Source organism: Gadus morhua, chromosome 23 (genome assembly GCF_902167405.1).
Source record: "Gadus morhua chromosome 23, gadMor3.0, whole genome shotgun sequence".
Taxonomy (NCBI): Eukaryota; Metazoa; Chordata; class Actinopteri; order Gadiformes; family Gadidae; genus Gadus; species Gadus morhua.
Window position 1 is genome coordinate 20152295 of NC_044070.1, and position 24648 is coordinate 20176942.

Below are 24648 nucleotides of genomic sequence, written 5' to 3' on the forward strand. Positions count from 1 at the left end.
AGCTCCTTGTCTAGAAAAACGTGTGCGTTCTCCTCAGCCCTCTGGAACAGAACAAACATCAAGGAGAACTTTACTTTGAACTAACCGAGGACATCAGAAGCATCAGTCCTAGATGAACGTCTCCCTGGTCTATAGAGGGAAAACTGGAGCTCCACAAGAGATGCTTTTATTGCCCATGTAGAGCCAGGGGCACCACTAGAGATTGTGGGCCTTATCAAATAATATATTGGGCCTCCAACCTAGACCACCCACCAGCCTAGAAAATCCATTTGACCACCCATAGATTGATAGACTAGCTCTAGTGTAGCCTACTGCTAATTACCTAATACTAAGCCTGCAGTCATTGACCATTGATGTATGAATGTAAGAGGTACATGAGTAAGGCTGGGACAATGCGTCGACGTAATCGATGACTTCGACGCATAAATTACGTCGACGCGAAAAATGCGCGTCGATTCGAAAAACCCAAAACGAAGATGGCGGCGCCGGAGCGTAGTAGCAACGCGAGTGGCTCTTCAGACTCTCATAAGTGCAAGGCGCCACGCACTCATTCCTCTAAAGTATGGGAATTCTTTAATGTAAAAGGAAACGATTCCGTGATATGACATCTTTGCAAAATGGAGATCACTTTCCATTCTAGCACCACGGCAATTCACCAGCACCTGAAGAGGCGCTGTCACACTAAATTTGTACCGGCTGCCAAATTTGTACCGGGCGCGTCATCCATACGTAATCCACTCCAAATCTGCCTGGCAACAGATGATCGGGACGATCGCGTCGAATGACGTGAACGTTCGCGAACCTTCTATCTAGCGATCCGTTATCTGTATTGTGCTATTTCGCCCTTGACCTGCTTTAAACACTCAGTTTACTTGCTAAATTTGATTAAACAATTAAATACAATCTGCAGCTGTCATCTGCAGCTGCAGATGACCGAGCACCGTAGACTTCTAAGAATGCATTACTTTGCACTTTTATTTTGGAATTTAAAGGCAATAAACATGTCTTGCAATGTTAAGGAATTCATGTTTTTATCATTCAGATATGTAAATCAACATGTATAAATTGCTATTAGTCAATTAATGGGGAGATAATCGATAATCGAATCGAACTGAAAAAGTGAATTGTTAGATTAATCGATGCATCGAAAAAATAATCTCTAGATTAATCGTTTAAAAAATAATCTTTTTTCCCAGCCCTATACATGAGTGGCATCTCTCATTACTGTTGCTGTTCTGGCAAAAGGCTTGCCTCTTGAGAAATTCATGAAATTCAGTGGTGCTTTACATTTTGGTCAATTTGTTCCCAAAGTTTGTCAGATGCCAGTAATGTTACACTGGCTCTAACCACCTCAGTAAAAAGAGACAGAAAAGACACAGACTGTCTTCATACTCTGCTATTACTTTTCACCACTAGGGGTCAGTATTCACAGACCTACCCTGGCTGTATAGTTGATAAGTAGAAGAAAATGAGTGAAGGCCTAAATAAACAGATTTCCCGGGTCATCCACCTGTCTCCCTCATTTATTGATTTATATTTATGAATTTCATGTTTTATGAAGAACTATTTGATTGATATAAGATTCTATGATTCACTAGGTAGCTCCGTGATAATGGGCACCTCAGGAAGGTAAATAAATAAAAACCTTTATTTGTATAAACTGGGTGACCTTTTCCTCCCTCTCAGGTTTCTGTTTCTGATACCCCGACTTCTACATCAACGACGACGTGTCAAACTACCGACAGTCTGTTCTCCGTCTGTTCTGCTTGTAAGCTGACCGAGTGGAAGACTCTGTGCTGAAAACTGGATCCACGCAAGACTGAACCATGCAATAAAGAGAGAGAGGTGGAATATATAGACTATACTGAACATTTAGCCAAACATGGAGGAACAAACCCCTTGTTTGTTTAAATTGCAACGTTTTTTAGATAACATTTTCACTCGAAATATATTAACTTGATTATGATGAATTCCCCCCCCCCCCCCCCCCTCCCTTTACGGGCGCCCCTGTTTAGAGCTGAAGTCAAATGTCTTGTTTCATTTACACACCTTGATCAGCTCTGCTTGATTCTGCTGTACAGACCGAGCACTGATAACCTTTGACCTCTCCTGGAGTCGCCTGTGGAGACAGCGTGCGCGCGCACGCACACACACACACACACGCACACACACACACACACACACACACAAACACACACAAACACACAGTATCTTTTTATAAAAATATTTCCTGAATTGTAAATATCAGTTAGTAAAACTACTAGTTTGTTGGAAACTCCTACCTCTCCTCTCTGGAGGGGCGTCCATCTTTAAGTCCAGGAGGACGATCCATAGACCGGTCGCTCTTCAAGGAGACACAGCTGGGTCCAGGGGAGTCCGCTCTCTCCTTCTGGACTCTTATAGAAAAACAAGAACCAGGATTTATTAGGGCTGCAGGATATATCGGCTATGTACGATATATCGATATAATTTCCACGGGGATACAAGATTTGACAATATCGTTTATATCGATATGCGTTAAAATGGTCAGTTTCCCCCTCAAGCGTCTACAGCGCTTGCCTTGGAGACTGTGAGCGCGACCCCTCCCCCTCCCACTCTGTCTTTCCGAACGTGCGTGTGCAAAGACGCCTCATTCCCGCCCCCGCCGCCCCCTCACAACACAACAAGCATGGATGATACCCGTAAAGAAAACGAGACGGCGGCGGTAGACGAAATTGTTTCAAAGAGGAGAAACAACGGCTCCATAATGTGGAAATAGTTTGGGTTTAAAAAAAAACAGATGAGCAGCAGCTGCAGGTCATCTGTAGAGAGTGTAGCAAAACCGTTGCGACTAAAAGTGGAAGCACGACAAATCTGTTCCACCATTTACAGCAGCGGTACAAAGTGCAGTATAAGGAATGCGTAATACTCCGTGGCTGTGCTGCTGCATCACCGGCCGCGACAGTTTCTTCTGCCCCGAAACCAGGGCCGGCGCTCGGCATATGTGTTGGGGGCGCCCTCTGGTGACGCTCTTAATTAATTAATTAAAATATACGAAACAAGCGAAATTAAACCAAACATGTTCCCAAATGGAACGGAGAAGGAAGGGGGCGGGGGATTAAAGTTACGGCGCACTGAAACCCTCACCGTAGTACACAGGACAATGCGACGAAGCCAATGCTCTTATTGGTAGCTAATGTGTGTAACCTACAGCTTTATAATGTTTTGCATAGGTGATTATTTTGTGAAGAAGGTGAAAAACGTCCCTTTTTTTTAACATGTTCATTCAATTCTGTTGAAAATAACGATACAAAATCACATGTTGCAGTCATACTGACCTATGTTTTAATAAAAGTGCTTGCAACATCTCACATGCGGCTTTTGACTTAGAAAAAAAACATCTAACCCACTCTATAGAAAATATCGAGATATATATCGTATATCGCCATTCAGCCAAAAAATATTGGGATATCATTTTTTGCTCATATCGTGCAGCCCTAGGATTTATGGATGTTTGATCGATGCTGTCGTTTTATGATTTTTGACAAATCCTTACCCTTCCTCTCTGGAGGGGCGTCTATCTTTAAGTCCAGGAGGATGACCCATAGAGCGGTCACTCTTCAAGGAGACACAGCTGGGTCCAGGGGAGTCTGCTCTCTCCTGCTGGAATCTTATAGAAAAACAAGAACCAGGATTAAAAGATGTCTGATAGATATAGTTGTATAATATCTGATAAATCCTCACCTCTTCTCAATAGACTGATTTCCATCTCTAAAGTTAAAAGGATGAGCCATAGACCAGTCACTCTTCAAGGAGACACAGCTGGGTCCAGGGGAGTCTGCTCTCTCCCGCTGCTCTGGGCTTCAACACAACACGCACACAGCTTTTACTAAGACTGATGATGGAGTCATGAGATATCAGTGCTGAGCTCTGAGAAGGACAACAGTCACAGACAGTGAGATCCTCTTCTTACCTCTTTGCTTTGCTCTGGCAGCCATGTTCCCCAGACAGAGTGGTTTTAGAGGTAGGAGCCCCCTCCTCTCTCTCCTCATCCATAGTAGACTGGAGACCTGGACACAAACACAACTACAGATTGTTTCTGTGGATTCTGTTAGAGTACCGAACGTGAAATGACTGTAGTGAAGATGTGTTATCCTCCTGTCTAATAGTCACACACTCTATCACTCTCTTTGTCAAGATATACATAGTATATCACACTCTATGTCTAGATCACACACACACACACACACACACACACACACACACACACACACACACACACACACACACACACACACACACACACACACACACACACACACACACACACACACACACAATCACTGTCTATCTCTAGATATACACATTCTATCATCTATGTCTTTATCCGTTAACTGTTGTAACCATAAACCATCAATAATGAACTAATGTTACCAATAAAACGCCACAATAAAAGTCCATAACACAACCAAACTGACTACTACAGACCCTGGAGAAAACTTATCCTTTCAGTACAATTAAAAACACTTTATGTACCGATCCAAAGGATCCGTATATAAACGCCCTCCACACAGTGAAACTAGTTATTGATGTTCTGACCCATACTCCTTCATTTCAACAGGTTATTTCACTGATATCAGCGTCCCTTTTACACCACAAACCTGGAAACACTGAACTTGGACTGGAAACAGATTCATTTAGTAAGAATGAATTAATATAGTAAGAATACATCACCAGTCATCTGAAGATAACTTGAATTCACCATACTGTACCTTATCTTCTCCATGTTAAAACTTGTGCTGTCTGTGTAGAATGGAAATATAGAAGCAGAAATGAAAGGCAAGCCAAAATCACGGAGAAGTGTTAAGAAGCGAGACAGAACATTAAACGGGTTCTAAAGGTTCAGAGAGTAACGATTGAGCTGCTAGGCTCCTCAGTGAAGACCGATCAAGAGGAAGGAGACTTTGAACAGCAGGTAACTACGTCTACAAGCTTTATGTTCCACTGGCCTCTGTCAGGGCACAGCACCATGATTGATGAAGTGATAAGATAAGACCGAGCAACAGCTTAATAAAGTCCATATCAAGCTATAAACCAACAGGTCCCAGTGCTGATACCCACAGTGATGGCTGGATAGTACAACTAAAGTATGACTTCCAGGGTACAAAGTACTGCTGTGTTTGGTATCGTCTGTATAGAAATCCTGGGACTCTCAAAGTATCAAAATACAACTGCAAAGGAAGGAAAATAAAAGAAATCCTTTTACTTTGAAGGAGCAGAACATTTCTCAACACTTTTTGTAGTTAGTAGACATAAAGTACAACAAAACAAACACACATTAAGGTGATCTTTTAAAACGCATACACTGTCAGAAACACCTCAGATCAAACCAGGACACAGACTCGAATCTTACTAACAGCTGTCATTAAATAATCCATCATTAACTGGTTTACCTTTACACGCGCACACACACACACGGACACACACGCACGCACGCACACACACGCACACGCACGCACACACTAATAATTTGTCACACAGCCAGAGTCAGATATTACCTTTCAGGCTAATTCAAGGCTAGTTGCCATTCAACTCACATTTTGCCTGCATGATAAGACCCTGTCCGGTACCAGGGTTTTGAAAAATAGGGGGAGGACTTGAACTTCATGTGCTAACAAACACGGAGCGATACACATTGGGAACCCTTTCCAGTAAACACACCCCCAGCCTTCTGGACAAATTAGACGTCTCACTCTCATTTAAAACCTCTGTATCAACAACTGTAAAGGACTTTCCTAAGTGTGTCCTCGTCGTCAAATCGTGAGCTGCCCCGTTTATAAAAATACAAAAGGACAAATCGAAGGAAGGTTGAATTAAGTGTAGGGGTATGCCAAAACACAAAAGGAATGTTTAGAACCGAGAGAGAACATTAAGCGGGTTCTGAAGTTGTTGAGAGTAATAATTGAGCTTCTGGGCTCCTTAACCATAACTGTTTTCAGTGATAAGAAATAGCAACGGTCTTAGGAGATCACAGTGGACACACACCTTGCTGGAGACCTCCTGCGGGGACCTCCTGTTCACTGAGCCCTGAAGGTGACCCCCCTAGTGGACACACACCTTGCTGGAGAGGAGCAACAATACTCCGATTCCCTACATCTGTTTATTTACAGACGTACCTAAGTTGGATGAATTTAATTGTTTCCTTCATTCCTCCTTCTGTCTTCATCCCATGAATGATTCCCAACGTTAGATGTGTCTAGTTTCCATGCCAACCGTGTCATGTCCACATCCAATCAAATCCTAATTCAGTGTAATGAAGACACTGGAAACACTGCCCTCTAGTGGTCGTACTTGGTTAAAGCACAAACAACCTTTTATTGATTACATCAAATACAGAAGGGAACTTTGACAAGTTTAATCGAGGAGAATAATCAAACAAACCAAACCAAAGCAGAATCAACAGCAGCCATCAGGAGCCCAGTTAGGGGCCCTCGAGGGAGCAGTGAAGGGGGGGGGGGGGGGCTCACCATCCTGAACAGAGGTCGGTCTGAAGCAGCCCCTCTGCTGTGAGGGAGAGCCCCCCAGGACTAAAGAGAAGGCCCAGCGTTTAGGGCCTTCTCACAACTGTGGAGCAGTGTGTGTGTGCGTGTGTGTGTGTGTGTGTGTGTGTGTGTGTGTGTGTGTGTGTGTGTGTGTGTGTGTGTGAAAATTAGTGGGCTGGCGGTCTGAATACTACACCAACACCTGACATCAAACACACCACTGGGGGTGGTCTGTGTATGGTGTGTGTGTGTGTGTGTGTGTGTGTGTGTGTGTGTGTGTGTGTGTGTGTGTGTGTGTGTGTGTGTGTGTGTGTGTGTGTGTGTGTGTGTGTGTGTGTGTGTGTGTGTGTGTGTCTGTCTTCCATGTGTTTGTGTAGATGCGTGTATTTATTCCATTTGTTTGTGTATCCCCTGGTGAAAATTAAGTGCACTGAAGTGTATTGCAAAAATATTTTCGAAGTACATAATTCATTGCAAGTACATTTTCCAGGCATATACTTCATGTTAAGTATATTTTAGGTAGACTTTTGGAAAAGTATACTTCTTCTGAGATCTTTTTAGGTTCAATGTAGGTGTACTTGAAATAAATATACCAACGCTAATGTACTTAAAGTGTTGTTTCAGTATATAAATTTATTTACAATATATTTCAGATAAAATATATTTCTGCCAGGATGTCATTAAGCTCAACTGTAATATACTGAAAATAATGATGATACTGCTGTAATACTTGAAGTATGCATTCAGCATACTTCTTACAAGTATACTTCACTGATCTTTTTTGAAGTTTATTTAGAATATATTTCAGATAAAGTGTATTTCAGTCAGGATGGCCTTAACCTCAACTTTAATATACTGAGAATAAGTATGCTACTGCTGTAATGCTTGAAGTATGCTTTCAGTTTTCATCTTAAAGTACACTTAACTGATCCTCCTTAAAGTTTAATTTGAATATATTTCCGACAAAGTGTACATGCATCTTGGATGCATCCTTGGTCCGAGATTTCCATGAGGAGCCCCCTGATAGACCTGCTGGAGGCGCCCATTGAGGGGGGGAAGGCCTACTGTTAGGGCCCCCAGAGCTGGATGCTCAGCTCTGCCTCCCCCTCTTGGGCAAGGGGTTTCCTCGTTTTCCCCAGCTCCACACCTATCGGACTTGCACACCTGTCATCAGTCTCCAGTCATCATCTCTGCTCCACTTAAACCCCGGTTCTTCAGCCACTCATCGCCAGATCGTTGTTTCAACTACAGTGGTAGATACCAGTCTCGGCACTAGTGAATGTTTGGTAACAACAACAATCTGTCCCTTATGACATCACAGGTGGGCGTGTCCACCTAGATGTGTGACGGAGAGATGAGCAACGTTTGCTACAGTCCACTGGGTAGGCTAGTAGACTGATCTATCCAGCACACATCTAGGTGGACACGCCCACCTGTGATGTCATAAGGGGCCGATTTCCGAAACGGCTTGTAACGGCTAATCACACCACACCTGGTGGCATGTCATGGGACCTTTAACTCTCCACGTTCTCCTCGCCCCAGGATCACCAACCCCGTAGCTGCCTGCCATCCACCCCGTGTGCTCCTCTGCCTGCCCAGCTGCCTGGAATCCACCCTCGCCTGTCCATCTCCTGTTGTTGTTCCCTGTCTCCTGCAGGTCGTCCTGTCCACCAACATGGCAGAGACCAGCATCACCCTCAACGACGCGGTGTACGTCATCGACTCCTGCAAGTAAGAAACCCGGTCATGATGTTTCTGAATGTGTCTTTGTATTGACGGTGTATATACTTTGGGTTTTGACCCAGTGTCTGAAAACAGGCGAACTATATAAGGTGGCCTGTGTTCTAATCTATTATGTGCCTTTGGTTGCACCATGTACAGCACTTTGGCCAATGAAAAACAGTTTTTAAATGTGCCTTATAAATGGATTTTACTTACTTACTTACTGTGGGGATTGTTGATGTTTCCTTGGGGTTGGTCCACCAGAAGTGGACGCTGTGGACAGCAACGACGAGCTGCCCTCTCTGGGACGCCCCGTGGCCCACCGGGGAGCCCCGCCTGGGGGAGATAATGGTCATGGGAGGCCTCTTCAAGGGAGCGTCCTGCTCCCACAATAACCACTCGTTTACATATCATAGAGGAGGGAGGAGGGGAAGAGGAGGAGGGGGACAAGGAGGTGAAGGAGGAGGAGGAGGCGGTAGAGGTGGTGGTGGAGGAGGAAGAGGGGGAGGAGGGAGGGGATGATGATCATGGGAGGCCTCTTCAAGTGAGCGTCCTGTTCCCCACCACCAGCGCTCATTCCCATCTATTCTGTATCCATGTTTGAACACTGCGTCCAGAAGCCAAACTCATTTGAGTTACTAGTGCTTGTATTGAAGTTACTCGTCGCTTTTCCAACAGTTACCTGTTACTATTTTAATTAGTGACTTTATATTGTTGATCCTTGCTTCGTTAGATGAGTACTAGGCCCTGTCCCATTCCTCTCCCCTTAACGAGAACACTTCCCTCCACAGTAAAGAGTGAAGTGATAGTGAAGATCGTTCCCTATGAAATGTGACACCACTATAATTAATATTATGCAAATTAGCGTAGTGAACGTGCTCCCCTACGTCACGCGCAGCACCGACGTGTCTACACTACAGGAAGGAGCCTACTACTATTTTCATTCACGTTTGAAAATGTCACCCTTGTGTCGAAAATAAGACAACCTACACATTCAGGTCGTATAGTTAAATCCAGTCTACGGATAAATAATTTAACATAATGTCTAACAGTTTGAGAAAAACATGGAAAAATAGCCGCTTGCTGAGTTCGCAACGTGTCCTGGGTCATACGTGATACTCCCTTGGCTGTAAGTGAGGTACCGAGCTGGCGAGCTGCCAAGGGACTTTAAGGGGAAATAGGCCCTCTCTCTCCCTAAGTATTGGATCACCCTACTCCTCCGAGGGAACGCACAACTTATAGGGCTAGGGCTCAAATCCAGGGCTAGGGGAATAATAGGATGGGGCCCTAGATACTATTGCAGCCCTTCTAGGCGCTATAAATGTTATACGATGTGGTTTGAATTAAACAACACATGACCAAACCAGCAATTATAGAAATCAACTCTATTCTAGTCTTCACTTCTGGTGTGTGTGTGTGTGTGTGTGTGTGTGTGTGTGTGTGTGTGTGTGTGTGTGTGTGTGTGTGAGCAGAAGCGCCTCAACACGTCCACCCTGAGGATGACCCTGGAGGCCAAGGTCCAGCTGGAGGACATCCTCTCCATCTCTGGCTTCCCTGAAGGTGATTGGTGCACGTCCCCCCTTGCCCCGCCCACCGCAGTCTCTCCTAGGGTCTGGAATCAGCCGGGACGATGCGATATGAAAAGCCGTTGTGTGAATACTGAGATTCTGTAAATATTGTGGAACGGTATTTCGATCTTTCTGGAAGGTTTACGTGGTGGTTTCTGTTCTACAGGTCCTCAATGCAAATGGACGATTGTCGAGCATGCATAACATTAAGCGATACTCTATTGAGCAATGTTGTCAGAGAGACACAAATCAGTACTTTCCTATAGAGCGCACTCTATAGGAAGGTACTGATTTGTGTCAATCTGACAACGTTGCTCAATCAAGTATCGCTTAATCAAAGAGTCCCGGTTCTCCCATGAATGGATTCCTATTCCCCCAGTCCCTGCTTGCTCTGCCCTGAGTCAAACCCCTGCATCCAGACATCGTGGCTCTGTTGCTTTTCTTGCATATCATCGACATTTGGTCTGCGGATGGAGTTTTAGTCTTCAGGTAGTCGGTCTGAAATGTTGGTAATCGGTCATCGTATGACGTGTGTCTAACCAGAGAACCATGAGTGTGTTTATCAGAGGGTCTGATGAGCCGGGTGTTGAACGCGGAGGGGGCAGACAACGGTCTGGATGTGGGGGTCAGCCTGTTGACCTTTGGGCTCCTACCCCAACGGGTGCTCCTACATGGAGAGGCGGGGGATCCTGACCCCGGGAATGAGGCGACGCCCTCATCCACAAGACCTCCGTCGACTGTCCTTCAGCAGCCAGGACATGACCTTCCCCTCGCCCTGCTTCGACTTCGGGGAGAAGGTCAGCAGATATTTGCGTTCTCAAAATGACAAAACATCTGCATTGTATATTAACAGAAAAAATGTATCAAAATTGAAGAGATTGATAATCTGGGAAACTACAAAAATCACAGCACCTTATCGGCCCCAAAATGTATCAAGAAAAATATGAAAATGGTTTAATTTTGATTGACAAGGTGTGCGTGTGTGGTACTACCTGGAGGAGTGCATCCAGCTAGGGTGAGGATGGAGATGAGGACATAAGGAAACCTTTGCACCATGTAACGTGAACTACCATCTAAGGGCCTGATGCATTACCACAGGCCTGCTGTCTCTGAACCAATCAGAGAGCAGAGTTCGCCAGATAGGCTAGGCTCGCCAGAGCCTAGCTGGTTAGCTCGCCAGATAGGCTCGCCACCTTTTTACTTACTTTTTGTTTTTGTATATGCGTGTGTGGTTAAAAAAATCTGACTCCACTGTTGTGTGTGGTAATATCCTCCCTGCACAGTGATGAAGGGCTGAATGGAGACTCCACTGTTGTGTTGGAGGAAACGACTCCAGAAGACTTGGAGGATTTCAACTGAACTACCGGGAAGAATCGTCTGAACACACGAGAACGTTCATTTGACGCACTGAGTAGTTTATTAACATTATGATTTATGAACAATTACAAATCATAAGGCATCTTTAATGACTGAACATGTTGACTTGTTCCCAAAAGAACACAAAGAAACGATCATCCGTTGAAAGTAATTTACAACATTGTTACCCTTTCCCATAGAACTCTTATCATCATTCATGATTATGTTGTTAAATCTGCTTTAAATCACTTTCCATGTCAGGCATGGCAAAATATAAACTGATTTTGGATTCCTTCAAAACGATGTTGAAAATATATAAAATATTGTAGTAAAATAACACTCAATAAACATTTAAAACACATTTTACCTTAGAAAGTAAATCTTTGTACAACCTGCTTAACCCAAAGGAAGATCTTCCTTTCATGGTTTATGCTGAACCTTCCAGAAGCCCAATAAAATGCAGCATTTGGAGTTCAGAGGAGCATTTAAATCAATCACAAAGTGTTGTACTTCCACTGAACGGGTTGACCCCTCAGAGCACCAACAGCTGCTGCTCAACAACCCGATGCACTACAGGTACGTCCATGGGTCCACAGGTATTCAAACGTCCCCCTAACAGCTGGTCCTCAACAACGTCAGGACTGTGAGGACCCCCCAGACCCAAGCGGCCCCCTCTAATCTGACGCTCAGCAGCCCAGCTGAACACAGAGAGGGCTGAGAGATGAACCACGAGAGACACTGATGTTACCTGCTGCTTACCACCGGCACACTGACCTGCTGTGGGTTTAGATCCATGAACGGTGTGTGTGTGTGAGTGCATGTCTGTGTAAATAAGTCTGTGTACGTGTGTGTGTGTGTGTGTGTGTGTGTGTGTGTGTGTGTGTGTGTGTGTGTGTGTGTGTGTGTGTAAATAAGTCTGTGTAAGTGTGTGTGTGTGTGTTTATAGAGTGCGATGTGTTTGTTTGTGTGTGCTTGTGTGTGTGTTTGTTTATAGAGTCATGAACGATGTGTTTGTTTGTGTGTGTGTGTTAATTTCTATGTACATATGTGTTTGTTGGTTTGGGTGTGTTTATGACTGTTTACATGTGCGTGCTTTTCCATGGGTCTTTTTGTGTGTTTGTGTGTCTACAATGGACACTCCCAGAGACGCTGAGGAACCAGGGTTATTTAACGTAAACCCAGGGAGGAGGACCTCCTGGGTGAAGGAGGCCTGGAAGGTGTGGAGGAGTGTCAGTGTGTCTGAGGACCCCCCTCCACCTGGGGACACTCTGTAGAAGGACAGAGAGCCAGCGGGCCGGTCCAGATACACTCCTACTCTGTTAGAGTGAGGGGGGGGGAGACGTAGGGTTGTTCTACTACCGTCGTGATCGGCAGTGTAGACAGCAGCATTGTCGTCGTCATTACAATCAAGACTCCAGGACTTGTTGTTCAATCCAAGCACGGCGTCACTACCCACTCCTCTCCTTGTCATTCCTCTGTATGTCACTCCTATATGAACCCGTCCTCCCCACTCTACCTCCCAGTAGCAGCGGCCAGTCAGACCCTCTCTACACAACACCTGGTACCAGCCGTCAAACCTCTCTGGGTGATCCGGATACGACTGTTTCTCTTCAACCAGCGTCACCTTCCTGCTGTCCTCAGACAGAGAGAGTCGTCTGTGGGCTGTGTTGGGGTCCAGTGTGAGTTCACAGGCATCTGACGGGAGAAACATGATTAGGCTGCTAAACCAATATTATTAATTATAATTATCATCATCATCATCGTCATCATTATTAAATAAACAGCATCACCAGCTCTAATTTAAATCTAAGGTGAAACACATGCATCATTCAAAACATGTTAATATGATTATTATGTGCCATAGCTAATGTAATGACAGGAATTAAAACAATATTATAATTATTATAATGGTGACAAGATGATAGTTTAATTTAATAGTTTTTGAATATAAAATAGACATGTAATTATGATTAACAGTATCCTGATTATTATGGTGTTATGTCCAATGTTGTAAAATCATCACTCCTGATATAATCACAGCAATTATGTTAATGTTTATATATGTAAGATACATGATGTCAGTCATCAGCTTCATTCTCAGATATCTGAATGAACAGACGTCACCTCCTGCTGTGTGGATGGACTTTCCCTCTCAATAGTTAGTGTGCGTTGTGATGAATCAAACAGACACTTACACTTCTCTAGAGCTGGTTTCAGTCTCCACACTCCACCGTGCTCCACACTGGCGGGGGAAACAAAGTGAGAGCAGCATGTTGAAACATTCACCATCATCATCTGCCGTCTCATCACTTTCTACACAACATAAGTTACAGCTGCCTTTTCAAACAACTTCATCTAGCAGAGGGTTGAATCCTTGTAGGAGGCATTTTCTCTGAATGGTGAGCTGTCCTCGCCATACCTGAGAGTGTCCAGTCTCCAGCGTGGATCCTCCAGTCCAGCAGAGAGCAGCGCAGCTCCTGAGTCTCCTGGGTGATTGTAGCTCAGGTCAAGCTCTCTCAGATGGGAGGGGTTGGAGCTCAGAGCGGAGGCCAGAGAAGCACAGCCTTCCTGTGTGACCAGGCAGCCAGACAACCTACACACACACACACACACACACACACACACACACACACACACACACACACACACACACACACACACACACACACACACACACACACACACACACACACACACACACGTTCATTTATTCTATCTGGAAGAGAATATTTCTTACTGAAGTAAACAGATTAATAAAGTATTAATTCCATATGATGGACAACTTAAAGCTTTATGATTTAATTCAGATCACAGCCCGTCTAGAGCCACCATCACCGAGCCTCATGTCTACACTAATGGCAACTCCTCAGAGTTACATAACATATAACAGACAGCAACCCCTAACCCTAACCCTCACATGAGCTGGTCAGAGTTACATCACATATAACATACATAACATGCTAGCAGTTAACAGGACAGCAACCCCTTACCCTCACATCAGCTGGCCAGTGTTCTGTCAGCTAGAATAACCTGTTAACTAATGACACACTAGCAGCTAACAAGACAGCAAAAATAAACAACCCTTAAAAAATAAAAATGATGTTCCTAGAATCCTCGTCCTCTAAAGTTCTGTTCCTCCTCTGGCCTCTTGGCCTCCCTCCTCCCATCTGTGCTCTGACATGTTGACCCCAGCCTACAAATGAATAATGATGCTGAATCTGGTGGCGATCTTAAGCCCAGTTCAGACCAAAGATTCGCCTCGCAACGAGGCTGTTTTGGAACGTCGCAGGGGAAGAGTTGCAGCAGCGTGACCTTAACCCTAACTTCAGGTCAACATTGGGGATCGTAATTATTTCCTTCAAATGTGTTCAACCAAAAAGTGGCCATTTCAGTATTATATTTATCTGTAATTTATTTGATTAAATCCAAATTTTGTTTGTGATGATGTATGAAATAACCCATTCCATCAATTGACGACTGCATTTTACAAGTGTGTTATGAGTGGCGGGGCATGCACTCATTTAACATGCCCTGGGAATGTATAAATGTTCTTGAAACTTAAAACTGGACCATATATTCATTAGAGTTGGATTTCAACTCAATGCAGGACCACTATTGGAGTGGATTTGACGAACATTGGAATAAAATTAATTGTTTGGAGTGATGCGGCAGAACGAATCAAGGAATGGGCGCAGTATCGGCCCCAAAGCAACAGGCCTACAATGCGCTTTACAAAGTAGGAAGGCGAGAATATAGCCTAGTCCCCCCCCATTTGCACACAAATTCTCGAAGGGGATCAATAAAAATAAACCAACAGTTTTTGCAAATAGAAATCTCTCTACAAAGTTAGAACTGCTCATGATGATATCGCTGCGTTGTCTCTGTGGAGACAGCGCAGCAACACCTCTGCCCAAGCCCCCGCCCCCCCCCCCCCCCCCCCGGAACCGCGGAGCCGTCACATTTACATCAGAATGAAACCCAATAAACCGCTAATGTGTGTGTAGGGTCCGGGAGGCTAAATTGGGGTGCAAGCTCAAGCAACCTAATCGCAAACCTAAGTTAGGCTACTTTTTAGCGTGATGCTGATGCTGTTGCGGCTCTCAGCTGTGCCAGAGCGTTCACAGTTGCTAGGGAAACCACCTGACGTCGCCGCCCGGTGCAGCAGTTTGAACTGCCCCATTTTTAGAACGTCGCAGCCCGTCTCGTCGCAAGGAGTTGGAAGGAGTTGCGAGTTGCAAGTCGTTGCGAGGCTAATCTTTGGTCTGAACTGGGCTTTAGACACGTGTCGTCTGTTCTTTTAGATAACAGCCCACCTAGTCCTGGATTATCCCTTACTATCAAACAACTTAAAGACAAATTTAACCCTAACCCTGACCTGAGAGTTTCCAGTGTACAGTGTGGACTCCCCAGTCCAGCAGAGAGCAGCTTCACTCCTGAATCCTGCAGATCGTTGGTATTCAGGTCCAGCTCTTTCAGACTAGAGGAGTTGGAGCTGAGAACTGAGGCCAGAGCTTCACAGCATCTCTCTGACAGATGACAGCCAGTCAGCCTTCACACACAAAATAAAAGACCATGTTACTGTGTTTATTACTTTAACATTTTCCATAATTGAAAGAGAAGTTACGCCAATGTTAATTTTTTTTATGTTTAAATTCTAATAATAAGCTTTAAAAAAAGCCTGACTACATGTGAATAGGTAGAATAATAATAATAAAAAATAGTAAACTGTACATTCTACATTAAATGTCTTTATTGAAGTTTTTTTGTTACTTTTTTTTTATAAAGACTCTTGTGCTGTAAAGGTTTGCACATTGAGTAAAACTGACCTGAGAGTCTCCAGTGTACAGTGTGGACTCCCCAGTCCAGCAGAGAGCAGCTTCACTCCTGAATCCTGCAGATAATTGTAACTCAGGTACAACTCGCGCAGACTAGAGGAGTTGGAGCTGAGAACTGAGGCCAGAGCTTCACAGCATCGCTCTGACAGATGACAGCCAATCAGCCTGCACACACAATAAACAGAACATGTTAGGAACCCTGATTTAATGTTTTAGACGACTTTTCTGATAGTTAGCTATCAGAAACTTTTCTTTTCTGATAGTTGTATAAAAATGATGATACATTATTCTTCTGTTAATTATATTGTGGTGATCACGGCCGTGGTCACCGTGTCCGGGTGCCGCAAAGGATCCTTGGAGCCTCGGGGGGAAGCGGCACCGCCACCAAGGGAGTCGTGTGTGTGAGTATGAGAGTGTGTGTGTGTGTGTGTGTGTGTGTGTGTGTGAGTATTCGTGTGTGAGTATTCGTGTGTGTGTGTGAGTATTCGTGTGTGTGCGTGCGTGTGTGCGTGCATGCGTGCGTGCATGCGTGCGTGCATGCGTGCGTGCGTGCGTGCGTGCGTGAAGCGCTCGCGTGTGTCTGTGTGTGTGTCTGTGTGTGTGTAAAAAAAAAAGGCTACGTTTCCTGAAACTCCTCTTAACATGAACGCGCGTGCATTGCTCTAACGACGTTTGTAGGCTTGCAACTGTCCACTGACACGGTGCTGGAATGGGCTCTATAGGAGGGGGAGACGCAGGATTGTCGATGGAAAATAGGGTTAAATAGGGTTCAAATATGTCCCCATCAAGGCTAACGACAGAGTATCCTACGAAAAGAATAGACTACAATAATATGAATGCCGAAGATATAACAACACAATTGATTAGGCCTGGGCTGACATACGCTTTGTCAGTCCTAATCTTGAACGCACTGTGCGTATATTTTTTCGAGGCATTTTCCCCCCTGAAACAATTCCATATTACAAAAATCTAAAACAGCTTGTGTGACAACTACATTTATCTTAATGTGCTGATTTCTGAAACATGCTTTGTTCAGTGAAGAGAGCAGACTTTATCTGATTCCTTAAAAGGTTTCATGGATTGGCGCGCACTCTCTAGTCTAGAATCTTTGGTGTAAACATTAAAAATGCAACGTTCCATACATTCATTATCAGTCAAAGGCAGAGGCTGGGCATTGACACACGGCTATTGCTGACCCGATTAGAAGCGCATGGTCTAGATCCTGCCCATATTGTTGGGCAGGATGATGTGTAGGCCTCTTTACACTGCCAAGCCGGTTCGGTCGCAGCTTGGCATGCCCGGCGACTTCACCGTCTTATCTTAAGTTTCCTGTGTAAAACCGAAGGGGGTCAAATCCCCCGTTCGTCACGGCGCGGGCTTTCTTGGTTCACTGGAGAAGGCGGGGCTGCGCACAGAGTTTAGACCTCTTTAGAATAATTTGCATACTCCCGAATGTTTTATTTTTTTTATGAATGAAGTCACCCGCATGCAAAAATGAGTTCACGTCAGTGTAGGCTATAAACGCGTTGAACAATTTACAAGTGCAAAAATGCCAACATATTCTTTATTTTGCTGACTAAATTAACTAAATTGGGGTGCTAGCTCAAGCAGGCAATTTACCTCGGGTAGTGTTAACGCGTGGATCGTGCCGCGAAAAAAAAGGCGTGCATAAGACGGCATATTTGGCAGTGTAAATACGCCTTGTGATGGTGCTGGTAATGTAAGCGGGAAAGCGCGTGGCATTCAGGCACGCATTGCAGCACAGTTTCCCGCAGAAGTCTACGTTCACTGCAGAAACCACGCTCTCGATTGTGCACTCTACTATAAGGTCAGGGATGTTCGTTACTGTCCAGACACGGTCCAATTAATAATGAACTTCAACACAGCCATAAAGCACGAAGCGCCTTCAGTGCTTTATGGCAAACAATCGCAACAAAAAACGCCTGCAGAAATTCCCCGACACCCGCTGGTCTCAGCCTGATTCATGTACAGTATGTCTTCTGTCATTAATCAATATGAGGACCAACCACGATGGTTGAATTAAAATCAGAGGGAGACAGCAAGTGCAGCTCGAAAGCGACCTCCCACACAAGACGAATGGAATAATTTGAAATTATTATATGCCTTGAGGGTTACCTTGGGACGTGGCGTTTGATCGGTACATTTCGGCTGCGCATTTATTTTTGGAATTTTAAATTGCTGCAATAAATTATGTTGTTGTTGACTCTGTCTCGGTCTTTGCTTTTTAAATCTTACAGTAGTCTATGAGTAATATATTGGCGGTAACCACTGTTTAGGAGGTATTGCGAAATGGTGCCAGCTGGACATTCTGTGGTATTGGATGTGTTTTAATAAAACACATCCAATACCACAGAATGTCCAGCAGGTGACTCCACTGAGGCTATAGTAACGATGCTCTTAGCACCCTACGAGCACCCCTGGAGCCCTCGTTAGCCAGGATCCCTTGGTGGCGGTGACGCTGCCCCCGGGCCTCCCAGGATCCTTTGCGGCACCCGGACACGGGGACCACGGCCGTGATCGCAAAAATATCATTTTCATTGGAACAACTCAAGAATTTATATTTTTTGTATGCGTATAAAGTCTTTGTTATGTTATACTTTTTTACACGTCAAACAATTTAAGACATATTAAAAATAAATAAAGGCAACTCTCGGGTCGTGTGGTGTATTGTGTAACTGCTTTAAACCGGGTCTCCCGTTGGGTCATTCCTGCGCTGCTCGCCAAAATATAATAATTCTAGGTAGACCTATAACCTTTGATTGATGCAAATACTGTGACTTCATTTGTTTAACTCGCACTCTCCCGTTAACGGGAGATTGTGGGAGGGCACTATTATTATATTTTGTGTATATAATTGAAAAGATGCAATGGCAACTCGGATAACTTTTCAACTTTTCATTTTCGCACCGCACATACAACAAGGTGTAATATGTCCAATGGCACCACCCTGATAAACGTGGTCAGCAAGGGTACTGAGTCATTCGATTATATATTTAGACGACATTTAGGATTGATCCTTAAACCAGGGGCCAATAGTCGTCTTTTAATAATCTCCTGATACGGAACTGTTTACACGTTGAGTAAAACTGACCTGAGAGTTTCCAGTGTACAGTGTGGACTCCCCAGTCCAGCAGAGAGCAGCTTCACTCCTGAATCCTGCAGATCATTGGAACTCAGGTCGAGCTCTCTCAGACTAGAGGAGTTGGAGCTGAGAGCTGAGGCCAGAGCTTCACAGCAGTCCTCTGACAGATCACAGGAATTCAGCCTGCACACACAATAAAAAGAACATGTTAGGAAGTGAGATTAAAAGTGCTTAAAGGATCCAACTAGCTCACAGGAGAAACATGGTGTAGCTAACGAACAGCACTGGAGGGGAGGACGTCCAGTGATGCTAGCGCCTCGGCTCTCCTTGCTGCTATCAGGGATCAGGGAAGTGAGCTCAAGGAAATGACTGTGAACATTCAAACTTCCTTCAGCAGTCCCCTGATGGCCGTAGGGATCCTGAACTCTGTGTGAACAGAGTCAGCCCTAACGAAGCAGAGGGCTGTGGAGCCAAGGAGGGCCTTCAGTGCTCTATCAATCCCAATGCTTCCTTCTGTGAGACTATTGATTCATTAATTCAACCTTTTATTTTGATAAACCATCATAAATGTGCTTAAGCTCATTTACATAAACCTATAACACTGAGGGCACTTGCCCTTCCTGACTTCAGACACTTATAGGGGGCTTCAAAACAAGGACGACTATGAAACCCCTCCGGGGCTTTGCTTCTTTACATATTCAAACGTTTGATCTTATTCTGTATTCCTACATATTAAACAGATACATATTGATCTGTATTTCTACATATTCAATCGTTTTATGTTAATCTGTATTTCTACATATTCAATCTTTTTATGTTTATGCATTCCTACATATTCAATCTTTTTATGTTTATGCATTCCTACATATTCAATCGTTTTATGATGCTTTGTATATCTACATTTTCAATTATGTTGTTTTGTATTACTACATAGTCAATAGATTTATGTTCTGTATTTCAACATATTAATTTATGTTGTCCTGAATTTCTACATATTCAATTCTATTATGTTGCTCTATATTTCTACATGATCAATAGTTTTATGTTGTTCTGTATTTACACATATTAAATTGTTTTATGTTGCTCTGTATTTCTGCATTTATTGTTCTGTATTTCTACATCTAAAATTGTTGGACCTTGTTCTGTATTTTATGTCTTCAATTGAAGTTCTGAAGATAAAATATATATAAAGTATATCTGTAAAAAATGATGACGTAACAAAGACCTTATAAAGTCATGGCAACAAAAAATAAATTGTTGAGTTTCTCCTATGAAAATTATACATTTATGAACTTGAAATGAACTATATATTCATATAGCGCTTTTCAAGTCAGCTTACATTGACTTCATATAGGGCTTTACAGTGAAGGGGGGACCTCACTAACCACCACGAATGTGTAGCATCCACATGGGTGATGCACGGCAGCCAATCGGCGCCAGAACGCTCACCACACATGAATTGTGAATGTGTGATTGGACTGTCATATTTTACTTTGTTGACCCCATTGTCATGTACATTACCTTTAACACACACACTTACATACACCTATATGCATGCTTACACTACCAAGGGACCACAATGGAAATAAGCCCATGTCCTTTTATGTGTTATCCTTTTGACCTGTTCATTTGTATGCTTACGTTTGTGCATGCGTCAATAAAGAATTTCAATCACTTCAATCAATCAATTACACACCAGCTTGAGGTGGAGAGTGAGGGGATGAATGAATCATCCATTTAAACAGGGGGATGAATAGGGGGCCAGATGAATGAGCCTGGTTGGTCAGTTTTAGCCAGGACCCGGGGAATCCCCTACTCTTTTTGAGATAAGTGCCCTGGGATCTTTAATAACCTCAGTGAGTCAGGACCTCGGTTTTACGTCTCCTCTGAAGGACGGCACCTTCCACAGCCCAGTGTCCCCGTCACTGCACTGGGGCATCAGGATTTATGCTCTGGCCAGAGGGAAGAGTGCCCCCTACTGGCCACCAACCGACACCACTTCCAGCAGCAGCTCAGTGTTCCCAGTTGGTCTCCCATCCAGTACTAACCAAGCCCACCTGCTCAGCTTCAGAGGTTCAGCTAAGGCAGGGTCTACATGGGTCTGGCTGCTGGTTTAATTAGACCGATAAACTTTAATGGATGCAAATACTGCAACTTCATTTGTTTAACTACCACTGTCCCGTTAACAGGGGATTGTGGGAATGCACTTTTATTATATGTCCAATGGCACCACTCTAATACATGTGGTCATCATAGGTACTGAGTTATTATCTGATATAGTTTGACTTCATTTAGGTGTGATTCTCAAACCAGGGGGCAGTAGGTAAAAGTCTTCTGAAACCGAACCTTGTGGTGTAACTGTTTGCATTTAGTAAAACTGACCTGAGAGTTTCCAGTGTACAGTGTGGACTCCCCAGTCCAGCAGAGAGCAGCTTCACTCCTGAATCCTCCAGTTCATTGTTACTGAGGTCCAGCTCTCTCAGACTAGAAGAGGAGTTGGAGCTGAGAACTGAGGCCAGAGCTTTACAGCATCTCTTTGACAGATGACAGCTGTTCAGCCTTCACACACAATAAACAGAACATGATGAGAACCGTGATTAAATGTTTTATAAGACTTTTCTGATAGTTGAACAAATGATTATACATTAGATCTTTAAATGGTAGTTACATATTAGGTGTACAATGTTGATACTAACAAAAATGCTATAACAGAAAACGGTATCATAATATTACTTTTATAGAATTATGTATATAGTGTGTATCGTAAAACATGTTATAAGAATGTATATATTGTATGTTATTGTAACTTTTGTATTCTAGTATTATGTATATTGTATTGTGCGCATTGCAATACATGTTCTGAGTGCACCGTCAGAGATGTTTTTAAATTTACTATAACTTTTATATTCTAGTATTATGTATAGTGCTGTATTGTTAATACATGTTAAGAGTGAACCTACAGAGATGTTTTGGAGGCTTTGACCAATGGCAGCAGCCCCAGAAGACCCTCGTCAGAAGCAGAGTATTTCTTCAGGTAAAACACGTCCAGCTGCTCTTCTGATGTCAGTACGATGAAGACCAGAGCTGACCACTGAGCAGAGGAGAGGGATTCAGTGGAGAGACTTCCTGATGACAGGTACTGTTGGATCTCCTCCACTAGAGAACTGTCATTCAGTTCATTCAGACAGTGGAACAGATTGATGCTTCTCTCTTGAGAGAGATCTCCACCTATCTTCTCCTTGATGTAATGGACTATTTGGGTATTGATTTGTGACCTCCTTCCTATCAGCCCCGATGGAACGTTTTTTGTTAGATTGCCCAGTAATTTACTTCCTCTTGTTCCCAGCAGACCTTGTAGGAGCATCTGATTGGTCTCTAGAGAGAGGCCCAGGAGGAAGCGGAGGAACAAGTCCAGGTGTCCGTTCTCACTCTGTAAGGCCTTGTCCACAGCACTCTGGTAGAGGGGGAGGAGTTCAGCTTCCCTGGAGGTTGGCTGTTCTTCTAAGAGCAGGTTGACGCCAGTGTTGATGTAGGACAGAAAGACATAAAGGGCAGCCAGAAACTCCTGGATGCTCAGATGGACGAAGCAGAACATCCTGTCCTGGTGCAGTCCACACTCCTCTTTACAGATCTGGGTGAACACTCCTGAGTACACTGAGGCTGCTCTGATATCGATGTCACACTCTGCCAAGTCTGCCTCGTAGAAGATCAGCTGGCCTTTCTCCAGCTGGTTAAAAGCCAGTTTCCCCAGAGAAACAATGATCTCCCTGCTCTCTGAACTCCAGAGTGGATCAGTTTCAGCTCTCTCACGATACTTCCTGTCCCCCTGTATGGACTGAACCCTCAGGAAGTGGCTGTACATCTGAGTCACGGTCTTGGGCACCTCTTCTCCTCTCTGGGATGTTTTGAAGAAGTCCACTAGAACTGTAGCAGTGATCCAACAGAAGACTGGGATGTGACACATGATGTGGAGGCTTCGAGATTTCTTGACGTGAGAGATGATTGTGGTGGCCATTGTCCCCTCTCTGAATCTCTTCCTGAAGTACTCCTCCTTCTGTGGGTCTGTGAACCCTCTCACCTCGGTCACCATGTCAACACACTCAGCAGGGATCTGATTGGCTGCGGCAGGGCGTGTGGTTATCCAGATGCGGGCAGAGGGAAGCAGGACTCCCCTGATGATGTTTGTCAGCAGCATCTCCACTGAGGTCGGCTCGGTGACATCCGTCCAGATCGGGTTGTTCTGGAAGTCCAGAGGAAGTCGACACTCATCCAGACCATCCAAGATAAAGACTACTTGGTCATGGTCGTATCTGTAGATTCCTGATTCTTTGGTTTCAACAGAAAACTGATGAAGAAGTTCCAGTAAGCTAAACTCTTTCCCTTTCAGTAAATTCAGCTCTCTGAAAGTGAGGAGAAATGCAAAGTCTATGTCTTGGTTGGCTTTGCCTTCGGCCCAGTCCAGAGTGAACTTGTGGGTTAAGAGAGTTTTACCAATGCCGGCCACTCCGGTTGTCATTATTGTTCTGATTGGTTTATCTTGTCCAGGTTTAAAGATGTCTTCACATCTGATTGGTGTTTCCTCATTGGCTGTTTTCCTGGATGCCTTTTCAATCAGTCTGACCTCGTGTTCCTTGTTGACCTCTCCACTGCCTCTCTCTGTGATGAAGAGCTCTGTGTAGATCTCATTCAGAGGTCTCTGCTCTCCTGCTCTAGCGATTCCCTCAAACACACATTGGAACTTCTTCTTCAGATGAGCCTTGAGTTCATGTTGCCACTGGACCGCAACAGCTCCTAAATCACAAACCAGAAGAAACATACCATTCATACTTCCAAGCAATATTACTGGTGTAAAGAAAAAAGTATTATACAATTCTACTTTACATGGATCTTATAACTTTATTAGTAGTGCTGTCGTTGTTGAGTATCAGTGGTATCAGTGACTTGCTAACCTGATATAACATGATAGTGGTGCATCTCTTTCACTGAATTATTCTAGTGTTGATCTGCAGTTTAATGTTTAAAATTCTTTAAGCTGATACCCCCACAATAACCCTACATATCTGGATCAAACCATTCAACCTGATGCCCCCACAATGACCCTACATATCTGGATCAAACCATTTAACCTATATATGAGTATCTTACCACTGCCCAGCTTGTCGGCCAGTTCCTCCTGGTTCATCTCCATCAGGCAGAGCTTTGTGATGTCTACCACTCCCTCTATGGCGCGCCTCCTCTGCTCCTCGTTCTTATCATCCAGCTCCTCCTCCTTCTCCCTCTGACTCTCTGAGCATTGTGGGTAATCTGAGAAGAGTTCCCTCCAGAGCTTCTTCAGCTCCTTGTCTAGAAAAGCGTGTGCGTTCTCCTCAGCCCTCTGGAACAGAACAAACATCAAGGAGAACTTTACTTTGAACTAACTAAGGACATCAGAAGCATCTGTCCTAGATTAACGTCTCCCTAGTATAAAGAGGGAAAACTGGAGCCTATAAGCTCCACAAGAGATGCTTTTATTGCCCATCTAGAGCCAGGGCACCACTAGAGAT

General features: G+C 44.1%; 2 protein-coding genes and 2 long non-coding RNA genes across 4 annotated transcripts; 1 reads left to right on the plus strand and 3 right to left on the minus strand.

Moving 5' to 3' along the window:
* Position 1: 1 nt before the first annotated feature.
* Positions 2-3592, minus strand: LOC115537759 (uncharacterized). The gene is made up of 4 exons (XR_003974861.1): positions 3536-3592; positions 2283-2396; positions 2050-2119; positions 2-41 (listed from the first exon to the last, which is right to left on the minus strand). It is a non-coding gene; the product is annotated as an uncharacterized LOC115537759 (long non-coding RNA).
* Positions 3593-10531: 6939 nt separating this feature from the next.
* Positions 10532-12056, plus strand: LOC115537748 (uncharacterized). Its single transcript, XR_003974846.1, has 2 exons — positions 10532-10608; positions 11095-12056. It is a non-coding gene; the product is annotated as an uncharacterized LOC115537748 (long non-coding RNA).
* Positions 12057-12175: 119 nt separating this feature from the next.
* LOC115537744 (stonustoxin subunit beta-like) lies at positions 12176-13696 on the minus strand (the record flags this gene model as incomplete). Its single annotated transcript, XM_030349801.1, has 3 exons — positions 12176-12862; positions 13363-13409; positions 13587-13696. Coding segments are annotated over 3 exons (783 nt in total), but the record flags the coding sequence as incomplete, so codon positions are not given.
* A 279-nt stretch (positions 13697-13975) lies between these two features.
* On the minus strand, positions 13976-24310 carry LOC115537692 (NACHT, LRR and PYD domains-containing protein 3-like). Its single transcript, XM_030349738.1, has 6 exons — positions 24251-24310; positions 22066-23896; positions 21488-21664; positions 15994-16167; positions 15664-15716; positions 13976-13986 (listed from the first exon to the last, which is right to left on the minus strand). Exons 1-6 carry the CDS (start codon positions 24291-24293, stop codon positions 13976-13978), a joined length of 2289 nt encoding a protein of 762 aa, XP_030205598.1. The 5' UTR covers positions 24294-24310.
* Between the last annotated feature and the right edge of the window lie 338 nt (positions 24311-24648).